Source organism: Nymphaea colorata, chromosome 6 (assembly GCF_008831285.2).
Source record: "Nymphaea colorata isolate Beijing-Zhang1983 chromosome 6, ASM883128v2, whole genome shotgun sequence".
In the NCBI taxonomy this organism is placed as follows: Eukaryota; Viridiplantae; Streptophyta; class Magnoliopsida; order Nymphaeales; family Nymphaeaceae; genus Nymphaea; species Nymphaea colorata.
In genome coordinates, this window is record NC_045143.1 from 11,928,250 (window position 1) to 11,950,713 (window position 22,464).

At 36.8% G+C, this 22,464-nt stretch overlaps 1 protein-coding gene across 1 annotated transcript; it reads right to left on the minus strand.

The window, feature by feature from the left end:
* Positions 1–15,942: 15,942 nt before the first annotated feature.
* Positions 15,943–19,175, minus strand: LOC116255577 (zinc finger protein WIP2-like). The gene is made up of 2 exons (XM_031631448.2): positions 18,336–19,175; positions 15,943–16,601 (listed from the first exon to the last, which is right to left on the minus strand). The coding sequence occupies exons 1-2, from the start codon at positions 18,909–18,911 to the stop codon at positions 16,167–16,169; spliced, it is 1,011 nt and encodes a 336-aa protein (XP_031487308.1). The 5' UTR covers positions 18,912–19,175; the 3' UTR covers positions 15,943–16,166.
* Between the last annotated feature and the right edge of the window lie 3,289 nt (positions 19,176–22,464).

A 22,464-nucleotide genomic window follows, 5' to 3' on the forward strand; every position in this document is an offset into this window, starting at 1 on the left:
GAAGAGCCCTTTTAACCTAGAACCATTGGAGCAATATACACCATGTATGTTAGATTTAACAATCCAGGTATATAGGTGTAACATGATATTGGAATGATGAGGATTTGCGAAACTATGGAATTGTTTAGGCTAAAACAACCGTTTTTAAAAAACTTTGCATGATAGAATTATCGTTTTAGGAATATATTTTATGTACATTTTGCCTATATATTATGACCTTGTTGTGTTGTTTGCATTGCATCTTCATTGTTCTATCAACCTAGTAAATTTCAAAACAAATGTTTTGCTTTCTTCTATCCAAAACCATTTAGGATTTCCAAAATATTCCATTGTGTCTTTTCATTAAGTGTCAAACTCCATCTGCCTATGTCCTATCTCTCTTGGATCAATTTTGCTTTGTTTGTGTGTCTGGATATCATGTCATCAATGTCTTACTTCTCATCTCTTGTCTTTTGTGTGATGGGTTCCTTTTGTCCAAATCATATCCACTATAGGAATGAAGTCAAAGATCTTGACTACTCCTACATCCCAAATTGTCCCATGGCCCCCCAAGATATACAAAAATTGGCATGCCACTTTTATAAAGCATTACCCACAATATCTATAGGATTGTAGACTCAAGACAATAGTAGAGCTAGGGACAGAGACAGTGAATGGAGACTTGGTCTATGCTTTGCTCAACCATTGGAACCTCATACATCCAGTTTTTGGTTTCCCTAGTCTTCCAAAGCCATAGGGCATCTAATGATCCAACTGAGAACCAATTCTTCATCAATAAAGAAGCATACAATCACAAGGGTCTGTTGCACCATATGGCTAGATCAATGACTTAGCCGATCATCGAGGTAGACAGTAAAAAGTGCTTAGATCGCTGTGACTTCCTCATGGCACGCAAAAAAATCAAGGATGTCACTCAGCTGTCCAATGTAGCTACAAAAAAATGCCAAATTTCCTTCATGTTGGCTATTGTAGGACTAGTTTTTTTATTGATGAGCAGATGTTTACAGACGTTTACACCTTTCACCTATTCAAGAGATGGGGGGCACATAAGGCTACTCAGCAATTAATCACCATGGATGCACTTACCTTTCTCTATTGGGCAATTCTAAGTCATAATCGGTGAGTCGCACTTCATTAGTGGTTGCACCATTCCCCTATAGAATTGGTCCTTGTTACATGTACCCCCCGAGCTGCTGCCTTCCATCTCAAGGATGGAAACTTGCTTCCTATGATGGGGTATCGTAAGATAATAAAGGAGTTGCATGAGGAGTAGATAACGTGAGACTATTTAGGCCGAAGTGAAACAAGACTTTGGTACACATGCATATATAAGAAGAGCTATACATTGATGGGTCCTTTCTTCATAGTTGAGTATAGGCCGTGGAGATTCATTCATCAGTTCACACAAAAGCAACCAATAGTTGGCCCTATTGAGATGCTTGGAGATATCGTAGAATTTCATTTTGGTTTGTCATCACAAAACTTTGCTGCTTCACTATACGACACGATTGGCAACCATTTAGCTTTTTGTATCACTTCTAGGGGAATAGGGTGATTGGGGCTTATTGTGAGTGGTGGGATGTTAATCATCCACCCTCATTATGTCAAGATTAGTTGTTGATTGTTTCTAGTTTGTATTTGTTTAAAACTAGTCATGTTCCTTTATTGTCAAGTCCTTGTGTAGACACTTCTAAATTTCTCATATAAAAAATAACTATTTTGCCCTTCATAATATGATTTTGAATTAGTTTCAGAATGAAATTTCTATAGTAGGGGCCATTAGAATAGAACTCCATAAACTTCACTCAAGAACAAAGGACCTAAACCTTGGCCTCCTAGTTTGTCGCCACCCAAAAAGGACCATTTTCCCCCTACAACCAACCATTTTTTGGAATTTCATATATAACTTTGAGAATTGTCTAACATTTGAGCAATTAAAATAATTCTCTCCTTTACAAACTCTTCAAGAAATGTTAGAGTTAGCATGCTATGTTTACCCTAGCTCAAAACAAGCACTCTAACCTAGTTAGCTCATTGAAGGAATTCACATGGTAGTTTTGGATCTCCAAAACCATGTCAGACCTGACTGAGCTCCACATAGGGTCTCCTCTATGCCCACAAAGTATTTTTAGAGTTACTTTCAATTATGTGATTCAAATTTGATTTCTAGAGTATTGTTCCTAAAGTTAGAGTGACACTATCTCACCTAACTCGATAGGTCCAGGCTAGAATTCTCTCAACCATGAACATGTTAGCTCATTTTGATCTAAGGTCACATTCTTCAATGCTCAACCTAAGTATTTGTGAGTGCAGCTTTAGTATAGTCATTAATATTTGAGTTCCTTCACAAATCTATAGATTCACTAAGGGTTGTCCAGTTTCGGATTCTAGTGAAGCTCCATGTCTCGAGTTGAATTCTGGTCAATTCGAGAATCAGTTTTTTCATACTATGGCGATTAGATACTCCTTAACATAGTATTTTTAATCTTAGATTGGACCATCATGTCTTAGATTAGAAGTTAATTTGGCCTCAACAATGCTCACTTTTATACTTGTCAATTTAGAAAATTTGAATTTTGGAGGGGTAAATGAGGTCACTTTCAGTCAAACTTCACAAGCCAACTCCTCTTTACTTTGTGCACCTTCCTATGTGGTCAGTCACCCACATGAGCCACTGAACCAGTTTTGCAATAGGGCCATCTTAGTTTTTGTCAATCCATGCATCTTTGTTTATACATTTCAGTACTGAACTCAGTAGGCTCATGCAGGTCTGAGTCTACCTAAAACTAACTAGGTTAAGGTTGAACCTGCTTGAACTTGTTTGAACTAGAACTGAACCCACTAACATGATCCCAATTTGACCTGCATTCAGCTGAGTCCAGACCTACATGAAACCCAGGTCTAACGTGTGTTGACTTAGTATGAACCCGCCTATCCCATATCAAGCCAGGTCTGGGGTCCACACCAATGTAGCTTTCATGTTCAAATCTTAATCAAGATTTTAGATGTGTCATTTGCATGCATAGCTCCAAATCTATAATGTCAGATTTTAAACCATGATCCAAATTCTCTATTATATTCAAATTTGAATTCTAGAACATTCTTTAGATCAAAATCCAATTACCAAATCCAAGTCAATGATCCAAATACAAGCACTTATGTGCATTATATTCATTTAATGCATCTTCAATTTCTCATTCTGTGCCAAATAGAAGCCCATATAGAAGGGCATGAACTATGCATAAATCTAAGCTGAACAGACTAGCATAGAAGAAATCCAAATCGGTGTTTGTATGGAGCCAGAATAGATATTTTTCTATGGAACACCAGTTATAATGGTTTGATGTGTATTTTCTCTATTTCATATTTATGCATCATTTGTTCTCCATGCGTATCTCAAACAAAACCATCTTCCATGAATTGATTAGTAATTCTCCAAAAACATGTTTTCACAAAACTAAATTTTGATCAAAATTGAGTATGCAATGAACAAATTTATGTCAAAGTCATCAATATAATATAAGGTTTTGTGTTTTTGTAGCAGAAGAGGACTAAAGGTTAATTCTCGTATTGCATATTCCAAGGGGGATTGATCCTCCTTAGGTGCTACAAAAAGTAGGTGTCACCCCCCTCCTTTGCACCTTTTGTTGTTGCTTCCCGAGTACAGCAAATTTGGTGAAAACCCAAATGACCCAACCTGAAATTGGGCAAAACTCTTAGAGTCGTAGAAGATTATTGGATTTGAGTTGCAATAGCACTCTACCATGGATCGAATTAGACTCAAGTTTGCTAAGTTTAGGTCTTCTATAAGTTCAGATAATTTATTTTTCTTTTTCTTTTCTTTTCTTATTTACAATTTAGTGTTCCCTTTTCTTTTCTTAGGAGCATGTTTGGGTTTGTCTTTTGCTTACTTTCTTCTTTAACTTCTATGTTTTGTCTTATTTTCTTTAGTTTGCTTTCTTTCAACATGTAAATATTTTTCTACTTTCATAGATTGGTATTTAATTTAATGTCCTAGGATAGGCATGAGGTTAGGTACGCCTCCCTCTCTATCCTCATGTCTCTTTTAATTTCTAAGTTATTTTCCTCAATTCTTAGTTTATGATTTCAGTTATGTATTATGCACGTAGATTTGCTTTTAGTATGATTATTTAGATCTAGACATGCACTACATGAATTATTTCAATATGCACATAAAATCAAATAAGTTAGCTATGTGCACCACTTGTTTAGGACTAGGTCAGGTTAGTCCCATAGCATGACCTGAGGCAGTAGACCTAGCTTGTGATGATTTAAATCCAACTTAAGTCCAATGCAGGTACATTTCAAAAGCATAGCTTTCCTCAAATGTTTTCAAAACAAAATCCCCCTTTAAATGACTTTATAAAACCCTAGATCATGCATGCTCAAGGTCCAATCCTAGGTTAACCTAACCCAGACTAGTCTTAGAACCTTCAATCTGAGTCTGTAAACATTATAGTTAATTCCCTTCACTGACCATTAACAATCCCACTTCCATGCTAAATTAAAACTGCACACAGAAGCCTTCAACATGAATCCATTAAGAGCCTCAGTTAGGTTCACTTAAAACACGATCTCTTGTAGCTGACCTAACTCAAACATGAACCCACATAATAAGATTTGAACCTCAAAACCCAATCCTCTGGCCGACCTACTCTAGATCTACTGGGAATTCAGATTTTGAATATTGGAACTTGGATAGGGATTTTTGATTAAGAGGATTGAACATGAATCTAGTACTTAGGTTTGGATCTCAAATGATTGGATTGGAATGAGAATCAAATCAATTGGGTCTTAGATTTTGAGCTTCATATCATGAATTTAAATGTCAATCGTAAATTGAAATATTTTAGAACTTTATAGTCATCCTTATCCCAAACTCAGAATCAAATTCTTATATAAAGCATGAAGATTTGAATAAAGTCTCTTAGATTAATGTTCAAGTCTAAATTTAGTACCTTAATTATAGGTCCACGCTCCTCACTTTGAACCTAGTAGAGATCAGACTTTGAATTTACTTGATTTAGTTTTGCATGCATCATTTTAGACTTAGGTCTTTTCTTTGCATAGATTTATGATGAATGAGAAACAAACAAATGTCATTTTGAATCCTCTTTATTCACATGTCATACTTCTCAAGGCACACTTTCTTTCTTATGTTTTGGACATTATCTAATTCTTAGAATTCAAAACATAAAGTTTGGGCTTGGTCTGATTACCTAGCAAAGGTGCTGGGAATAGTGAGACTCATATGGACAGGTCAAGTCCCATCTCTTGGGTTCCTGCACATAGAAAATGAAGGCAAGTACAAATAATAAATCCCCTATGTAATGGTCTGCATGCAAGATGAAAAATTTTACACGTAAACAACCTTGTCAATGCTTTTTTTTTTTATATAATAAAGGTTCATTATTTGCCCAAAACTTATCCATTCTCTATCTACTCTCTCTTAGATTGGCAACCTCATTTACTCTATCACAACCTTGTTCCTTGTAGCAAGCTGGATATTGCTATTCATAAAGCAGCTCATTCCGAGTAAAGGGAACATGATTGTTGTCAGTCCAACTTTCATGTCATTCATCATGATCTAGCATCTCTTGTCTAATTTATGTTCTTATTCTCTCTAGGTAATAGCAAGCACATACCTCCAAAGCGGACAACACCATCAAAATAAACACAACACTTCATAATGACACCCAGAACTAGTGCTCAGCTAAAAAATGGAGAGTCTTATGAAATCAAGGTCGATATAAAAAACCTTGAACAACCACATAGAAAGGAAGGAACTCATGATCCTCCTATGGACCCTACCACTGTCGTTATCTTCCAGCAAATGCTATGGTAGTTTGCTATGGACTTTGGCTTGATAAAGCGGGCCACTAGTGAGTCATCCACCAAAGGAAGAAATGAAGAACCTCCCAAGGGTGATGAAAAGGCAGCTAAATTAGAATATGGGGAAGAGCAACACTACCATGGGAAGAAAGGGGGAATAAAAAGCCAAAAATTACATGGGGATGATGAGACCATCGATTCTAAAATTAGGAGAAAAACTTCTCACAATAAATCCAAAGGAAAGAAGGAGGATCTTGCGACCCATGACGAAGACTAGACATGAGGAAGATCACTATCACCAACAATTATAGAGGGAAGAAAGGAAAGCCTAATAAAACTAGTAAATAGTCTAATTTAGAGGTCGAGCACACAAGAGGTCCAAGAAAAACAGGCGCAGGAAGCTGCAAAGCAAAGAGAGTTATGATTCCAATGAAGTAGAACTAGGAAAGAGGTCGTACGACTCTAAAAAAGAAAGGAATCAGGGTGACACTGAAGCCCCCAGCTCCAAGAAAGACAAAAAAGATTATAGGAAGAATTCAACCACTTCTAAAAATAGGAAAAGATGTGAGTCTAGCTGAGGAAGCAAAGATGGTCCATGCATGTTCATTGCTGAAATGCACTCTAAAATGGAGGAGATGGAACACTAGATGAAATCTTTCCAAAACAAGGACTTTGGTCAATGAGTCTACATTTATGCTTACTTCAATGTTTTGGACAGCAACAATGCATTGATAGACCTACCCTACAAGTTCATCACATAAGACAAAAAAGGTGACCATCACAACCACATCAGCACATTCTTTGTAGACATGGGTCTGTATAGTGAAAATAATCAGGCTTTATCTAGATGCTTCCCAGTCCAATGAATGTGAAAGTAGTTGTGTCAAGATGGCACCCTTAAAACATTAACCCGACAGAATTGAGGGACTTCAATAAAGTGGTCACACTATTCATCAAGCGGTTCATCCACAACACAAAAACCATTGCTATTACTATTGGTTACCTCACAACTTGAAGCAAAATCCAGGTTTGAAAGATAGAGAATTCATCTGAAGGTGGGAGTATTACATGCAATTGCCTTAAGAACTTGATGTCGGAAGACCATGCCATGGCTCATATTATGCACAACTTCATTCAACCACTCTGGAACATGGTTCACCAAAGCCGGTTCTTTTCTAGAGTTAATAAAGCAAACAGAATGGCTCGAGAGTGGATTAAATGACGGCGCCATAGAATCTCCATTCACAAATAAGGAGGACATGCCCATGAAAAGGGGTAAAGTGACTTTTACTAGTGTACTGCCATCAAGCCGCTAACAAAGAGTAATTCTGGTGGTGGAAAGAAACCAAATAATGAAAAGGCCAACCAATAGTGGTAGGGATCCAAGAAATAAGTTTCCAATGAAAATAAAAATCTTTAGTGGCCTTACAATCAAGAATTTACACTCATAAAGCATACCAAGGAACAGGTTATGCATTTCATGATTGAAGAGGCCTGCTTAAACTTGCCAAGGTGGCGGTTCTGCCCATCCTCATGGGACCCCACAAGAACTAATACTATAAATTTCATTGTGCTTATGGTCATGATATAGAAGAATGTTTCATGTTAAAGAACATAATCCAAGATATTGTTGATGACAAAAAACTGCCACATATAGCTGATTAGCCCAAAGTCCTCAAAAACCCTTTTCATAAGCAAGAGAATGCCACAACTACAGTTGTGTTTGTCTCACCCTTCTACCTATAGGATCACATTCGACTATGCATAGAGGTTGAGTTGGTTGAACAAGTGAATTCTTGTAGTTTCTATCCCTCTCAAGAAGGTGCCTCTTGATTTCATCAGTTTGATGGGAAAGTGGATAGCAGTAGAATAGAAGTAGAGTTAGGAAAAACTATTAAGCTAGCAATCCTTAGCTCATATACGTTTCTCCCTCAAATAGGCTCAAGAGCAACCAGAGTGTTCCTATGAAGCGGAACAAAGGGGACAACCTCAGCCACTAAAGATCATCAAAAATGTATCGGTCATGCAATTGATGGAGTCCTTTGGTCAACATAAAGAGGCTATAAATGCACTTTTAACGACCACAAAAGTTAAGCCAAGCACAACTACTGAGTAGATCAAGAGACTGCAAAGTCTATCATGGCAAATGTTTCAAATAACCTTTTCAAATGAGGATCTACCCAAGCTTCATATCTTCCATAACCATATCCTATATATTATAGCTAGGGCAAGGGAAACCACCATTCCACATGTGCTCATTGATGGGGGAAGCAGGCTCAACATCTTCCTAGAGATGACTGTTAAAACCCTAGGTTCAAAGTAGAAGAGTACTTGCCAGACTCCATGATTGTCTTTAGCTTTGACAACCATTCCCAAACTACGAAAGGGACCATTGTGCTAGAACTCTTCATTGGCTACTTCGCTCAGTTGGTACTGTTTTATGTGGTTAATGTGTGTAGATACCTCAAATTTCTCACAAGTCAAAATGACCAATGTCCCCTTCACAATGTGATTTTAAACTAGTTTTCAAAGCATGATTTTAATAGTTGAGGCCATTTTTCAAAATGAAACTGTAAGAACTTTATTTTGCAACCAAGGACCTAGACCCAAATCACCTACATTGATCGGCTTATTGGAAAAGGCCATTTTTCTCCTATGTCATATCATTTTTAGCCCAAAATCAAGAATTTCACCCAGGTTTGAGCATCACCTAACACTTGAGCAAGGAGGATAAATCTTCACTTTTGAAGTATAAACATCTAAAAAATTATCATCATATCAAATGACCATTTTTCCACTAATTTTGAAAGATCTCAGAACCTTGATAGTGATTTAGAACAATAGGATAGTAGGAATAAGTTCATCAACTCTTTGACAAGTTAAACTACTCAAATAAGCTCACCAAGCCAAAATTTTAATCCCAGAGCAACTTGTAGGTTTTCATTGGGTTACACTCTCTCCTATTTTCATGGGTTGAACTAAATTTGAGTTCAACTTAATAAAGTGAGCTAAAACTAAGCTATAATTATGTTTACCCTGTATAAATGTATATACCCTTAGTTTATTTGAGTTATTTCATCATAGTTTGAGTTCAATTCAGTTCTGAAAGTCCATGAGTTCATTCTCTCTCCTGATTTTAGGCATTTGAGCTCAACTTGATGAAGTGAGCTGAAACTGAGCTAAGATCATGTTTATCATGTGTCAAGCTACCTCCTCTTAGTTCAATTTGAGTTCATTCACCTCTGTTTGACTTCAACTTAGTTTCAAAGGTCCTAGAGCTCATTCTCCCTCTCTCTCTCTCAATTTTAGGGGTTTTAGCTGAACTTGAGCTCAACCCGATGGAATGAGTTAAACATTGGCAAGATGGAGAAAGTATTTTTTCTATCTACAATTAGCTCACGTATGCTGATGGAAGCAAACTCACTCCATCAATGCTTAGATCTATTGGAACTGAAATTAGTGTAAAATATATTGAATGACTGAGAAAATATCAATTATTTTTGTCTTGGATTAAGTCCCTACTATCTAAAGCAATGCATACCCAAATTATTGGTTTAAAATTTTCAAGAAATGTTTCAAATGCCCTTAAGCAATCCTACATTGGTCAAACTAGGGCTCATACAATGCAGTTAAAATCATAATTTCAAGATTTGAAAAGAGGGTATAGTTCTACGGACGTTTATATCTATAAAGGAAAAGCTATTGGTTACCAATTAGTTGTCGCATCCAAACTAGTTGATAAAGATGATCTTGTTCTTTAAATTCTTAGAGGATTGCCTTGGTTTTAGTGTCAAGTTTGGAACCTCGAAAGGATCCTATCTCTTTGAATGAATTTCATGTGTTTTTTCTTATGCAAGAAGGCAACTTAAATGAAAATGATTCCCATGCTCTTGAATATGTTATGCATGTTGTGAATGTTGCTTCATTGCAATAATCAAAACAATTATGGACATTGTGGTACAAACAACTACCAATCAAAAGGAGGATGAAAATGAACAATCAAAAGACAATCATCCTGTGTGTCAAATATGTGAAAAAGTTGGTCATATGGCAAAGTTTTGTTGGTTTTTATGAACTTTCTTAAAGAGAAAGAGACAACGTCGTCAAGGCAATGGAGATGGCAATTCGTATATTGACTCTACGCAACTCATCATATCACCATTGATATCAACAAATTGTCCATTCATGCCAAATACAAAGGTGGAGTTGTAGTGAAAATTAAAGATGAATCAGGTTTAAGAATCTTTCATATCGGTTCCTCAACGACATCTTAAAACTTAGTTTTAAATTATGTTTTTCATTTGCCCAAAATAACATGAAACTTGTTGTCTGTATAACATTTTTCTAAAGATATGAAGTTTATTTTTATTTCATCTTATGTTATTTTAAGGAACAGGGAACATGAAAATTTTTTTATCAAGGAACTAGCAGTGATAGGCTATACAAGATAGACCTTGGTAGCAGCAAAAAGATGCTTTGCTTGAAGAGACACAAACTGTTGGGTAGTAGCACAAAAAATTGGTAATCCTGCATTTTCCATCATTAAGGGGATTTTCAACAAATGTGATTTGTCTTTTTGTGATGATTGCTTGAACAATTTGTGTGAAGCTTGCCCTTTAATGCTACTTCAAATGAGGGTGAAAACCTATTTGAACTCATTTATTCTATGTTTTGGGTATAGTTTCAATAGAGTACATAAATAGTTTCTAATACTATCATTTTTATGGATGCATTTTTAGGGTGTATTCACATTTATTTGATGAAAGAAAAAAAATGAGATGTTGGCCACATTTTCAAAGCTTTGAAAGTGATTTTTGAAAATATTATTGGTCACAAAATAAAATATTTTATTTTAATTTGGGAGGAGAATTTTAAGGGCTTCAATCGTACATTGTCAATAATAAGATTGGACACAAAATATTGTGCTTTATACCTCAGAAAAAAATTGAATTTTTGAAAGGAGACAGAAACATCAAGATGTGATCTTTTGTGTGTTGATCGATAATGGGATTGGACACAGAATATTGTTCAAAAAGGCACTTGAGTACAACTTCCTCACAATCTCTGCCCCTGAACGTTTTCCTTGTTTAAGCGCTTATCAAAAAGACAAATTAGATTACCAATTTAAGAGATGTATTTTCTTAGACTATGGTCCTCAACATAAAGAGTATTATTTTATGGGTTGTGAATAGATAAAATCTATATTTTGAGGCATGTCTAATTTAATAAAAGAAAATTTTCTTTTATTGACACTCCTCAATAACTCAAAATTCGATATCTAGAAGGCCAAAACCATGGTATTGTTTTCAACCTTTTCTTATCAATACCAGTTCTTGAACCCTAGACGTGCTAAAGTACCATCATCTAGTACCACCACAAAACTAAGGAAACCATTACTTCAATAAGAAACAAATAGTGAATCTCAGTGTGGAACTCTTGGAAATGACCCGATGAGTCCATCCTATGACTACTAGATCTCAAATAGGAACCTTTAGACCCAATCCTAAATACAATGAGTTTCATACACATTTTTGCGGCAAACACTCTCTTCCAAAAGGTCTTTGTCAACATTCTTCTTCAAAACAATATTTGAAAACTTTGTTCCAAATAAAGAAGTTAAACACATTTTAGGATGCAAGTAGGTCCTTAAAACCAAACAAAAAGTAGATATGTCGTTGGAATGATACAAAACTAGATTCATTGTCAAGGGATATAGTAAAAAAAAATGACTATGAAACTTCAACCTTGTTGTGAAGCCTACTACAATTCGGATAGTATTGACTATTTTTATTAATCATCATAAATGAAAATACATCAGCTGTATATTCAAAATGTTTCTACATGGGTTTATTTTAGAAGAAGTTTACGTGGTTCAACCTCCTGGATTTGAGAATTATTCTTTCTCAAATCATGTCTACAAACTTAAACATGCCCTATAAGGATTAAAACAGGCCTCTAGGGCGTGGTTTGGCCTTAGCCTTTTTTTTTTAGCCTTTTTTTTTTCAAAATATTGGTTTTAAAGGAGCTCAAAAGATTCATCTCTTTCTATTTTAAGAAAGAACAAATACTTAAATATGTTTTGATATATGTAGATGATACAATTATAATAGGAAGCTCACTAAAATATATTCAAAACATTATTTGTCAATTTAAAAGTGAGTTTCTCATTAAAGATGTGGGTCAACTCCATTTTTTTTGGCACAGAAGCATAAAGAGTGGGCGGTGAGCTGATATTAACTCAATGAAAACATATTTGTGAGCTTCTCAAAGGAATGGGTATGCTTGGAGGTAAGACTGTTTCAATTCCCATGGCATGCTCTCATGTTTTATTTGCACAAATAAGATTAGATTTTCAAGTTCCAACTCTTTGTTGTAGCATTGCTGGAGCGCTTCAACACTCTACTATAACTCGTCCAAGTATCTCTTATGTTGTCAACAAGGTAGGTTTGTGAATATATGTATCATACTACCGATGCTCATCAAAATGCTATAAAGAGAATACTAATATATTTGAAGCATACTATTGATTATGGTATTGTTATCAAACCTAGTTCCTTTCTTAATATTAATGCCTATAGTGATGCAAACTATGTTAGTTATCATGATGATAGATAGTCCACAGTGGATATGCAATGTTTATTGGCTCTTATCTGGTTTCATGAGGTGCTAAAAGGTAGCAAGTTGTCTCTTGTTCTAGCATTAAGGCTGAGTACCGATTTATTGCGAAACTCATTGTTGAAATCACGTGGTTACAATTTCTATTAAATGAAATTCGTGTTGCTCAATCACAACGTTGCATATTATGGTGCAACAATATTTGAGCATCCTATCTTTTAGCTCACTTTGTGTGTCGTAGCTGCAACATACCTATAGAGATTGACCTTCATTTTGTTTGAGAAAATTTGGCTAAAAGAAACTTTAGTACAACTTTTTCAAAAATCAAGTTACAGATATTTTAACAAAACCACTTACCCAGCAACACCATTATCAAATGATTAACAAGCTCAATCTCATCATTGATGCATTGAACTTGAGAAGGGATGCTAAGGCAAGTAAAGAAGATACTATGGAGGTAAGTAATGAAAGCAATAAAAGGCAGCAATTATTATTCTTCGTCAGCCAAGGGGACTCTTAGAAGACATCAACTCTCTTCAACCAAGATAAACCGTTCTAATCATTTGGGATATGGAGACTACTACAAATGCAAAATCATGTCTATTGGGAAATAAAAATGGCAATATTTTTTTTTTAACTACCAAAACGTAACACTTCTATATAAAGGCAACTCTCTATGAATGAAGAATTAAGTTGAAGGGTAGAGAGTAGTGGATGTAGGCCTATTAGCCTAACCACTTTAAAGCCGTTGTGCCTTTCAATAATTTTTCTTGTTTAAAATTTTAGCAGCAATTAGACGGGCAATGAATGCTTGCTTGCTAATTTAAGTTTTTCTGGAGTGTTCAATTTGTGTTTACGTGTTTTTGTGATTTGCAGTCATGTTTAAAAGTTTTAGAATTTGACTATGGAAATATTGTTGTTTCTCAACAATTTTCAGCAGAATTTGTAAAAATCAATTACACGGCCATGACGTTTTATTGGACCCACAAACAGAAAGCTTGACATTCTCCCTTTTTTGCATATTGAATAATTCTAAATTGATCCATGAAAGGAATAAGAGAGAGGTGGAGAAGAAATGAAGCCATTGGAAATGGCCTACGAAGTGCAAAAAAAAAAAAAAAATATCTTTGGGTGTGTGTATATATATATAAGGCTGAGGTTTGTGTTCGATTTCCCTTTTCCTTTTTTTCTATTCGGGCCTTTATTCTTTTGAAAACCAGAAAGATAGAGAGAGGGAGAGAGGGACGAACGAAGCATATTGTGGAAGATCAGGTAGAAAGAGACTATGCATGGTCCCTAGAAGGAAGTTGTCCTCATCTTCCTCGAAAGGACTGAACCATGGATAAAGACGAGCACTGCCTTTGCTTCTCCGCTTTTATTCTATTCTTGCGCACATCTCTCCAGACAAAGGCAGAAGATTACGGGAAAGCACTGCAGCTGGACGAATGGAAGAAACTGATCTTCAAGCCTCAAATTTATAATTACTTGCTCCCCAAAGCGATTTCCATTCTCAGAAACCGAAGCAATGCGATAATTTTATACTGTATTTAATATATCACAACTATGTATAGGAGAGAGAGAGAGCTTGTAGTGGTAATAATGGCGTCGAAGCATATCGTCAGTTCGTTGGAGAAAAGAAGAGAAACTCTTGCTTCAGATTTGGATAGTCCGCTGAACAACCATAAAACTATTTTTCAAGTTGCATAGGTGCACACGCATTAGACCCAAAAATAAAAAACAGTCACGTATAGCATTCAATAATTAAAGTCTCTCAGCCCATTCTTTTGATAAACTGCTGGTTTCCTTTCGTTCTTCCTCCCTACCATATATTTGATACGGATGTGATGGAAAAAGTTTTCCTCTATATCCGTTCGAAAAAGTGGGATTGCATTATTGTTCATGGTGAGAAGAACTAATACGGAGAACGGATGAAAGTAAAAAACAAAGCCAAAAAGCGGCTAATCCTCACCGCCCATCATACTCTTTCTATCTTCTTCCTTGTTCTGCTGCCTCGGGATTCTTAAGAACAAAACGGTTTCACACCTTTTTGCAACTCAAGTACTGCTCGCCTCGTGATTAGGCTTGAGGGGGACAAAGTTGTCCCCCACTTCTGCATGATCAAGGGCAACTCAACCCTTTGCCTCTCTAATCTCGTTTAACGACGAACCATGGAAAAACCAAAGAAGTAATCACATATAAAGGTTTTTCTTGTGATTTTCATTCCTAAGCCTACCTACTGTTTGTGCAGAGAACCGAGGAATTTATTTATGTTGTCAGAAAGCGAGCCATCATTCCTCCCCCTTCGCCCCCACAAACGCCAACCTTTTTTTTATACTACTTGTCATCACATATATAAATGCTTACCACGGCATGAGTTGAGTTTGGGAGGACGGTCGGGAAAGTGACGTGGGCCTCCTCCACCCCCCCACTCTCTCTCTCTCTCTCTCTTTCTCCATCAAACACGGCCGCTTGGATCACTTGCATCTGTTCCTTGCTTTAATACAGCGTACCCTTAACACGGCGAGGTTATGATGCGAGAGAGAGAGAGAGGTAGGCGGCAAAGATGTGCTGGATGATTACTGCAAGAACAAAAGGAGAGGAAGAAGACGCTCCATCATTCAAAAGGAAAAAGCAAAATGAATGAATACCATAAAAAGTACAGAGAGTGGATGACTGCTTGTCATCTGAAATGACTGATGGCCATGCATTTGACTGATTAATTATGTGCAGCCATTCATCAGTTGCAGTACCCCGTCACCTAAAAAGAAAACAATGATGATAATAGTAATCATGGTAGAAAAATAATATTTACTGCCCTTATTTTTCTATATCGCCACTGACTCCACCTAATGATTGATTTTATCAGATGGCACTGTGGGTTATCTAGAGCTCCAGAAGAGCATGCATATTCTCTGAACTTATCGTCTTGACAAGAACCATGAGTCTCCAAGGCAGGCATTCTTTTTGTCTGCCAGAAAGCCATTAAAGTGCAAATAGTCGCCGATGTGTGGAGAGAGAGAGGCGACAGCTCACACAGGATTTTGACATTAAAAGCTGTCATGGCTAGTGCGTTAAGTGATAAGACGAAAACCCATCACATCATCCATGGTTTCGTGTCCATGAACTCACTTCAAAATGACGTATCAAAGTCTCTACAATATGTAATCTCAATGCAAAGAAATATCTCAAAACATTTGGAGCACAACATACGGCGCCTGCTTCGTCTTCGTTGAGTTGTGGCATTCCTCTCTCTCTCTCTCTCTCTCTCTCTCTCTTATATACACCCACATACACTTCATCTACTCAGTTGCAAGGATAAGTGGCTGTATTTACTTATCCGCAGCAAGTGCAAGGTATTTTACTGGATATAAGAGATGTAACATACATTTTCTCCAATTTTCACAATGAATTGCTCTTTATCTACTTCATCCATTTTGAGCTGGTCCTACTACAATCCTTCCCACAATCATCACATTACAAAGTGAAACTAACATTATTATTCACGTTCATATACGTGCGTGTGTGTACAGCAAAATAAACAAGGGCATGGAAAGAAATAGAAGGAAGTGTTGGAGCAAATGGTTTAACTAGAGAAGTCGAAGCAGTACTGAAATCAAGTTTAATTGTAGGAAAGCTAATAAATACAAGCCTTTTCCCAACCCGATTCTAGCTTTCCCTGTGCGCGCTTGCTGCAAATTTTACTGAGCTTCATCATCTTGCTCAATTTCGGAGGCAGGGTCCTCTTCCTCCTCGATGCAGTCGCTGCCGTATGCAGCATGCCCATTACCAAAAGCTTTTATGTGATCCTTGAGGGACCTCTTGTGTTTGAAATCAGAGCCGCAAGTACAGTACCATAGCTTCCCACAGTTCTTCTCATGTGTTCTCCAATCACCTCTAACAGCAAAAGCCTTGCTACATTTCCTGCACACGAAGGGTTTGATTCCATGTTTTCTCTTGTAATGAGTCTGTAGGGTTCTGAAATCCTTAAGCGGCTTTGCCCTTGGGTGGTCTATATTATTCTTACATCCAGGTGAGCAGCAATAACAAGGTAGCCTCAGCATTGCCGTCGGTTGGGTTCCCCTAAGAGACTCTGGACCTTTCCTGTACTGCGAGCCATGCCCCCACATATGCATCTGCATTTAGTCAAATAAGGAGAGCAGCACACCACGAGGAAGATTAAAGAGAGTCCGTAATCTTCAACATATATATGTTGGAACCTAGTTCACCAAAGCAAAAAAAAGAAAAGAAAAAACAAAGAAAAAGGTTATAGATTAGGAGGGGTTCAGCATTTCGAGACACATTTACTCCTGCAATGTGCGCCCATGTTTAGGGTTTTGATCCAAGTATTATTCAAAAATTGTTGTATAACTTGTCAGTGCTTAATGAGCAGTTTCTGATGATGATTATCAACTGGTGAACAATGGAAGGAACAGCAAGAAAACATGCATTGTTGATAAAACATGAAACCTATAGCAAAAGCCATCACAATTTTCATGCTTTTAGTCGGGTGAAAAAGTATCTATTACCTTTTCTTTTCCTTTCTTCCTTAGCTGATATCTATATATATATATATATATATATGTATATATATATATATATTGTTTCATTACTTTAAAGAAAGAGGAAACTAGAAAGCAGCACATAAATACAAGATCTCCTTGATGAATTTATTTTCTGCGTCATCTAAACGGGCTCAGACAGCAGAGCAGATCTTAGACTCTGAGTTTCACTGTTTGTGAACCCTTGCCTCTCTCTAGCTTACATAATAGATCCAAATAAAGGATTGAGAGAAAGGAGAGAGAAAGAGGCAAAGGAAGAGGAGAAGCACTGCAAAGAGTAGAAAACTCAGAAGTTTCAGAGAGCTTGCAGGAGGCCTTAACACGCGCGCCGATGACTCACACGCCTTCCCAAGTACCAAAAGCAGAAGGAACAAAAGGCTCTTGAATTGTTCAATCACGCACGCAAAAAGAAGCGTTAACACCCTTCGCCTTCATGGCACCGTCCTCCATGCAAACTAAAGGGGAAAAAGAAAAAGAACATAATAAACTCTCACCTCTCTCTCTCCTTTTCTAATGGAAGCGTGTGGGATCAGAATCCCACGTGCTCGACATGAAGAAACTACAAGAGGAAGGAAGACACTGAGATCAACAACAGCAGCCACGAGAAATTTTGCCCAGAAAATGTATGAATTGAACATGTCAACATTTGGACAGAAACAAGAGAGGAAAATGAAGGATGGGCAGAGGCTTTTGACAGTAAAAGAGTTGTTAGGCAAAAGTCAAGTACTAACACAAACTACCATCAAAACCAAAAAAGGTAATTGGTCAGAAGGAAAGTCAAGGGTAAGGAGATGTGGCCACATATTTCACTGAACGAGTGATCTAGTTCTAATTTAAGCAACAGAAAAATGAATAACTGAGCATGGCATGCGCAACTACAAGAATCATAAGAAGATCAACCTTATCAAAAACGTCATTGGCGATTAGGTCTACAGCAAGCGTTCTGGATAAAAAACTCTATTAGCACTGCCAACAAGATTATTGTACAAGCAAAATTTTTCATCGGCAGTCTGTTTTTCTAACTTGCCAAGAAATAGACATAAAAGGAACAAGGAAGAATAGCCAAAATCAAAATTCTTTGAAGCCAAGATCATCACATTCAAAATATTAAAAAGCTGACTAGACATAAAGCTTTTCTCGGACCAATTTCAAACTTTCCAGCAGAAAGATCAAAAACAGCATTGGAGATGTAAGAAATATGAAACCTAAGTGGAACTGTTCAGTACCAAGATGAGACTAGAAACAATAAATCTAACAACCAGAGAGAGAGAGAGAGAGAGAGAGAGAGAGAGAGAGACAGTGAGAGACCTGCATGTTGTTGTATCGGTTGAAGGTCTTAGAGCAAACAGGGCAGGCGAACTGAGTCGGGCCAATCAGGATCTGGGAAGGAGTGGGGATCCAGTACTGACCTTTGTTGAGTTTGCCTGTAGGGCACACCCCAGCATCATCCGCCTTGTCCACTTCCTCCGGGCAGGAAGAGAACCAGGAAGAGGAGCAGGATGCCTGTGCAGAAAGCTGCTGCAGCAGGTCTGCTGTCCCACAGTTAGGCAACCCGATGTGCAAGGCCACCGTCAGACCATCATCACCACCATCACCATCTCCACAGCAGTTCTCTCTCTTGTTCTTCTGATGGACCTCAGCAGTAGAATCAGCCTCCTCCTGGCTTTTCTCGTCATCCCTTCTGGGACTCAAGCTCAACAAGGGGAGTGCTTCTCTTAGAGGTGGGGAGCCTGGCGGTTCAGCACCAGTCACGGTATGATGATAAGGACAATTTTGATAATAGGATGATGAGATGTGAGAGTAAGCTGAAGGATATTGGTGTTGATAGACAAGAGAGTTGTAGTTGAACCATCGCTTGTACATACTATAGTAGGGATCATTCATGCTGGAAGTTGCAAGCTAAGCAGCAAGCGATCTGGGGTTGATAATTATTAAAAGGAGTGAACCCCAAATCTCAAAAGAGAAAGCTGAAGAAGAAAAGTTGGATTCTACAGTTAGAGCGAGAGAAAAATCTTTTACCTATTGGAAGATAGAGTTTGAGAGAGAGAGGGCGAGAGAGGGAGAGGGAGGGAGAGGGATGGTGCGGGAGGAGCTGCTGCATAAAAGTACTCGAAAAGAGAGAGAGAGAGAGAGAGAGAGAGAGAGAGAGAGAGAGAGGAGGTGACAAGAAAACCCAAAAGACAGTCACAGGTTGGGGTTAGAGATTGTCCCCCATGATGTGCACCGGTTGTCAATGAGGTCATACCATATTACATAGGTAACACTGCTCAATTACTGTGCTGCCCTGTCAGTTGCGTTAGAGTTGGTTAACATGCATCGCCACCATTAAGAGGGCAGCCTGTCGTCAACTTAATGACTACCATACCCTTCCCTTGGAAGGTCCTTTTAATGCACATATATATACCATGGATTTCAAATTTAATGGATGTTAGTCTATGACTAAAAATTAAAAATTTATTGTTAAAAACCATCACTTAGTCGCGTCAACAATGCAGTGCAGCAACAGTTCTTGGTGCTTTAAGCAATTTTTTATGATATTTTCAATGATAATTTTTTTACTTTTAATCATTCGACACCATGTATCATATGTAATATTTGAATCTACCTCATACATATTGAAATCATCCCACTATTCGATGTCACTAGATAGTCTAGATTATAAAAAATTATACCATTTCACCAAAACCGTGAGTAACTATTTCTGAAAGCTTCGAAGCCATCACTACCCCATAAACCACTGCTAGTGGCCCGTGTGAAGACTTCTAGTGATGGTTTTTAAGTATTTAGCATCCCACAACTCCAACAGCCAGCTTATTTCAAATTCCATATATATGTGTCTGCATCGGGCAAGCTTCACCACAACTATACTAGTTAGGGCAAACATGACTTTTGAATTTTTTTTCTCTCCTCATTAAATGTTTGCTATGAATGGCCTGTTCAAGGGACAAATTAAAGATAATCATAGGGCTAAATCTAATTTAAAATATAAAGTTTTGGTTACATTATGATGTCTGAGAGGATTCCAAGACATTTCTAGTTCACTTGAATTGTTCCCAATGAATTCAAAGGCTGATACATAGATTAGATTCTATCAGCCAACAAATATAAAATTGTTGAATAAATTTAGTTTGTGAAATCTGATCGACATTTCAATTTTTTGAAATTTCTATTGTTTTGTAAAAACTCAAATTCTTTCTCATTTCAACACATTTATCTCCACTTCGAAGACACCCTCAAAAACATAGTTTTGTGAAATCTTGGTTTTGCAAAAACCAAGTAATTAATCAGCTTCATAAAACTAGTTTTTATGATTGAATGGCATCTCAGAAACATTGTTTGTTGTGAATTATCTTGGAAGGGGATAGGTTATTCACTCTCCTTTTGAAAACTAGTCCTTTTCAAAATTGAGTTCTCTCAAAATTTAGTTTTAGTTCCATCAAAATATTCAAAACCTATTGTTTTGGATGTAAAACATCATTGTTTTTCCAAAACAGTGTTTTAGAGTGTCATCCAAATGCCCCTATAGATTATTTTTCATGGAAAACTATAATTGAGGTGTCATTTAGCACTTAGAGTATTAGAAAATGGGCCGGGACCCTAGACAAGCATTTCCATTATCTCTTGCTATAACACACATTTTCCCCCATCTCTAGAAAAACAATTATAGGTGGTTGCTGGTGTAAAACTATAAATAGTATTCCATTTAGCATCTTGAGCATTATAAAAACTTGCAAGTACAACAAAGGAGTCATTAGAAGTTCCAAAAGAATTTGCTAGCCTTAGGAACTTGATGTATTCTATTTGCAAATGCAAAACAATCTATAGATACCCAAATTTAACTTCTTTATTTTTCTACTTTTCCCATCTTCTAACTATTTTGGATTTTTTTTCCCTAAGTGTTTTCAACTGTAATGCCACAAAAGTTCATCTCATATCTAAGATGGTGAAGAATCTTGGGAAATTTATAAAGGACTCCTTAAGTTATTGATTATTCTGGTTCCTAACATTTTTAGGATTAGGATCGAAGTTGATATGGGGCAGGTTGGGATATGCCAAACTTGGTTGTGACATTTGATATCAGAGCCGATTTAACACTTGGACCTGGGGTTCCACATTTGTAACATCTCATTAAAAAGTTCCCCAAGTTACTTTTGCTACTAAGCTAAGAATGGTTCCACTAACTTTGACAATGTAAGCAAAACCCCAGCACCTAGAAGAAGGAAAAGTGGCAGGAAGATTGCTGTGAGTGGGATGTTCCCAGCACTTTGTGGTGTGCCCTAACATCAGGCAGCTAGTGAGGATGTTCAACCATTTTGAATAGTCAATTATAAGGTACAAGTTATTTGCCAAGTCTGAGAAGGAAACAGTTAGGTGAACAAATACTTGTAAGTGCATGCAAAGGAAAACTCTAAAATACAATTAATCAAATCTTCATAATGTGGCCTCCAACATCCTGTATGCCACACATATGATACTCATTTTCATCCTCTTCAGATGACACCATGAGACCACTAGTCCAATCAAGATGTCGAGTGGTTTGAGAGGATGAACTTGGTCATCTACAATGATTTTGTTAGTAAATAGTATGCTTGGACCACTTTATGCAAACCAAAAATGCAAATAATGCAACAATTTTACAAAGAAGATATTAGAGCTTGGGTAAAGTTTGATCTGATAAAAAAAATGAAGATAAAAAAAGAAAAGCAGATTCACATGGATAAGAATGTTTTGTCCAAAGCTGATTAGTAGGTCCCACCAACCCAAAGCACCAAGGTAACCTGTATTACATTGAATCAATATCAGTTGTGTAAGATTATTAGGAATGTGCATAAAAGTTAGAACACAAAATCGACTATTCTTGCAAGTACAAATAACTCTAAAATGTGAAGACAGAATCTTGCAAGTACAAATAAGATAATATTGTAGTGGATAAAATCATGATGTGAAGTATAAGGATTTGACTTTGACTACAACCTATAACTTATATCCCACAAGTGGTGTCAGATACCAGTTCTTTCAAGCACATAGCCATAAAGACAAGTGTGAATAGTTTTAGGCAAGGTTTTCCCAAGAATTCTCCAAAAAGCAAATGAAAGAGGGATTATATATATGTGTATGTGTGATTACAACATAAAATGATATGGATTACTATTATAATGTCTTCATCTCTGCTTCATGTTAAACTAACTTAAAGTCTATGATGACATATATGTTGTTTAGTAGTCTTCATTGTATTGTGATATTTGTCAACTATCTAGGAGAATATGCTTCCAAGCATCATTGAATTGATAGGCATTGACAACTTCATAATAGCATACAAAGGTATTCAATAATAAAAACATGGTGTACTATTCTATAGGCATTTTGGAAGCATCATATTATTGTTTTAAGACGTGCGATGTGATTATGGATGTCATATTCTTATATTTAATAATTA

What these genes read in the sequence shown, in the direction of transcription:
- LOC116255577 (XM_031631448.2), bottom strand. Translation starts at nt 18,911, where the DNA reads ATGAATGATCCCTACTATAGTATGTACAAGCGATGGTTCAACTACAAC. An exon ending in ACCGATACAACAACATGCAG is followed by an intron (nt 16,602 to 18,335) that starts GTCTCTCACTGT and finishes GACTAAATGCAG; the next exon opens with ATGCATATGTGGGGGCATGG.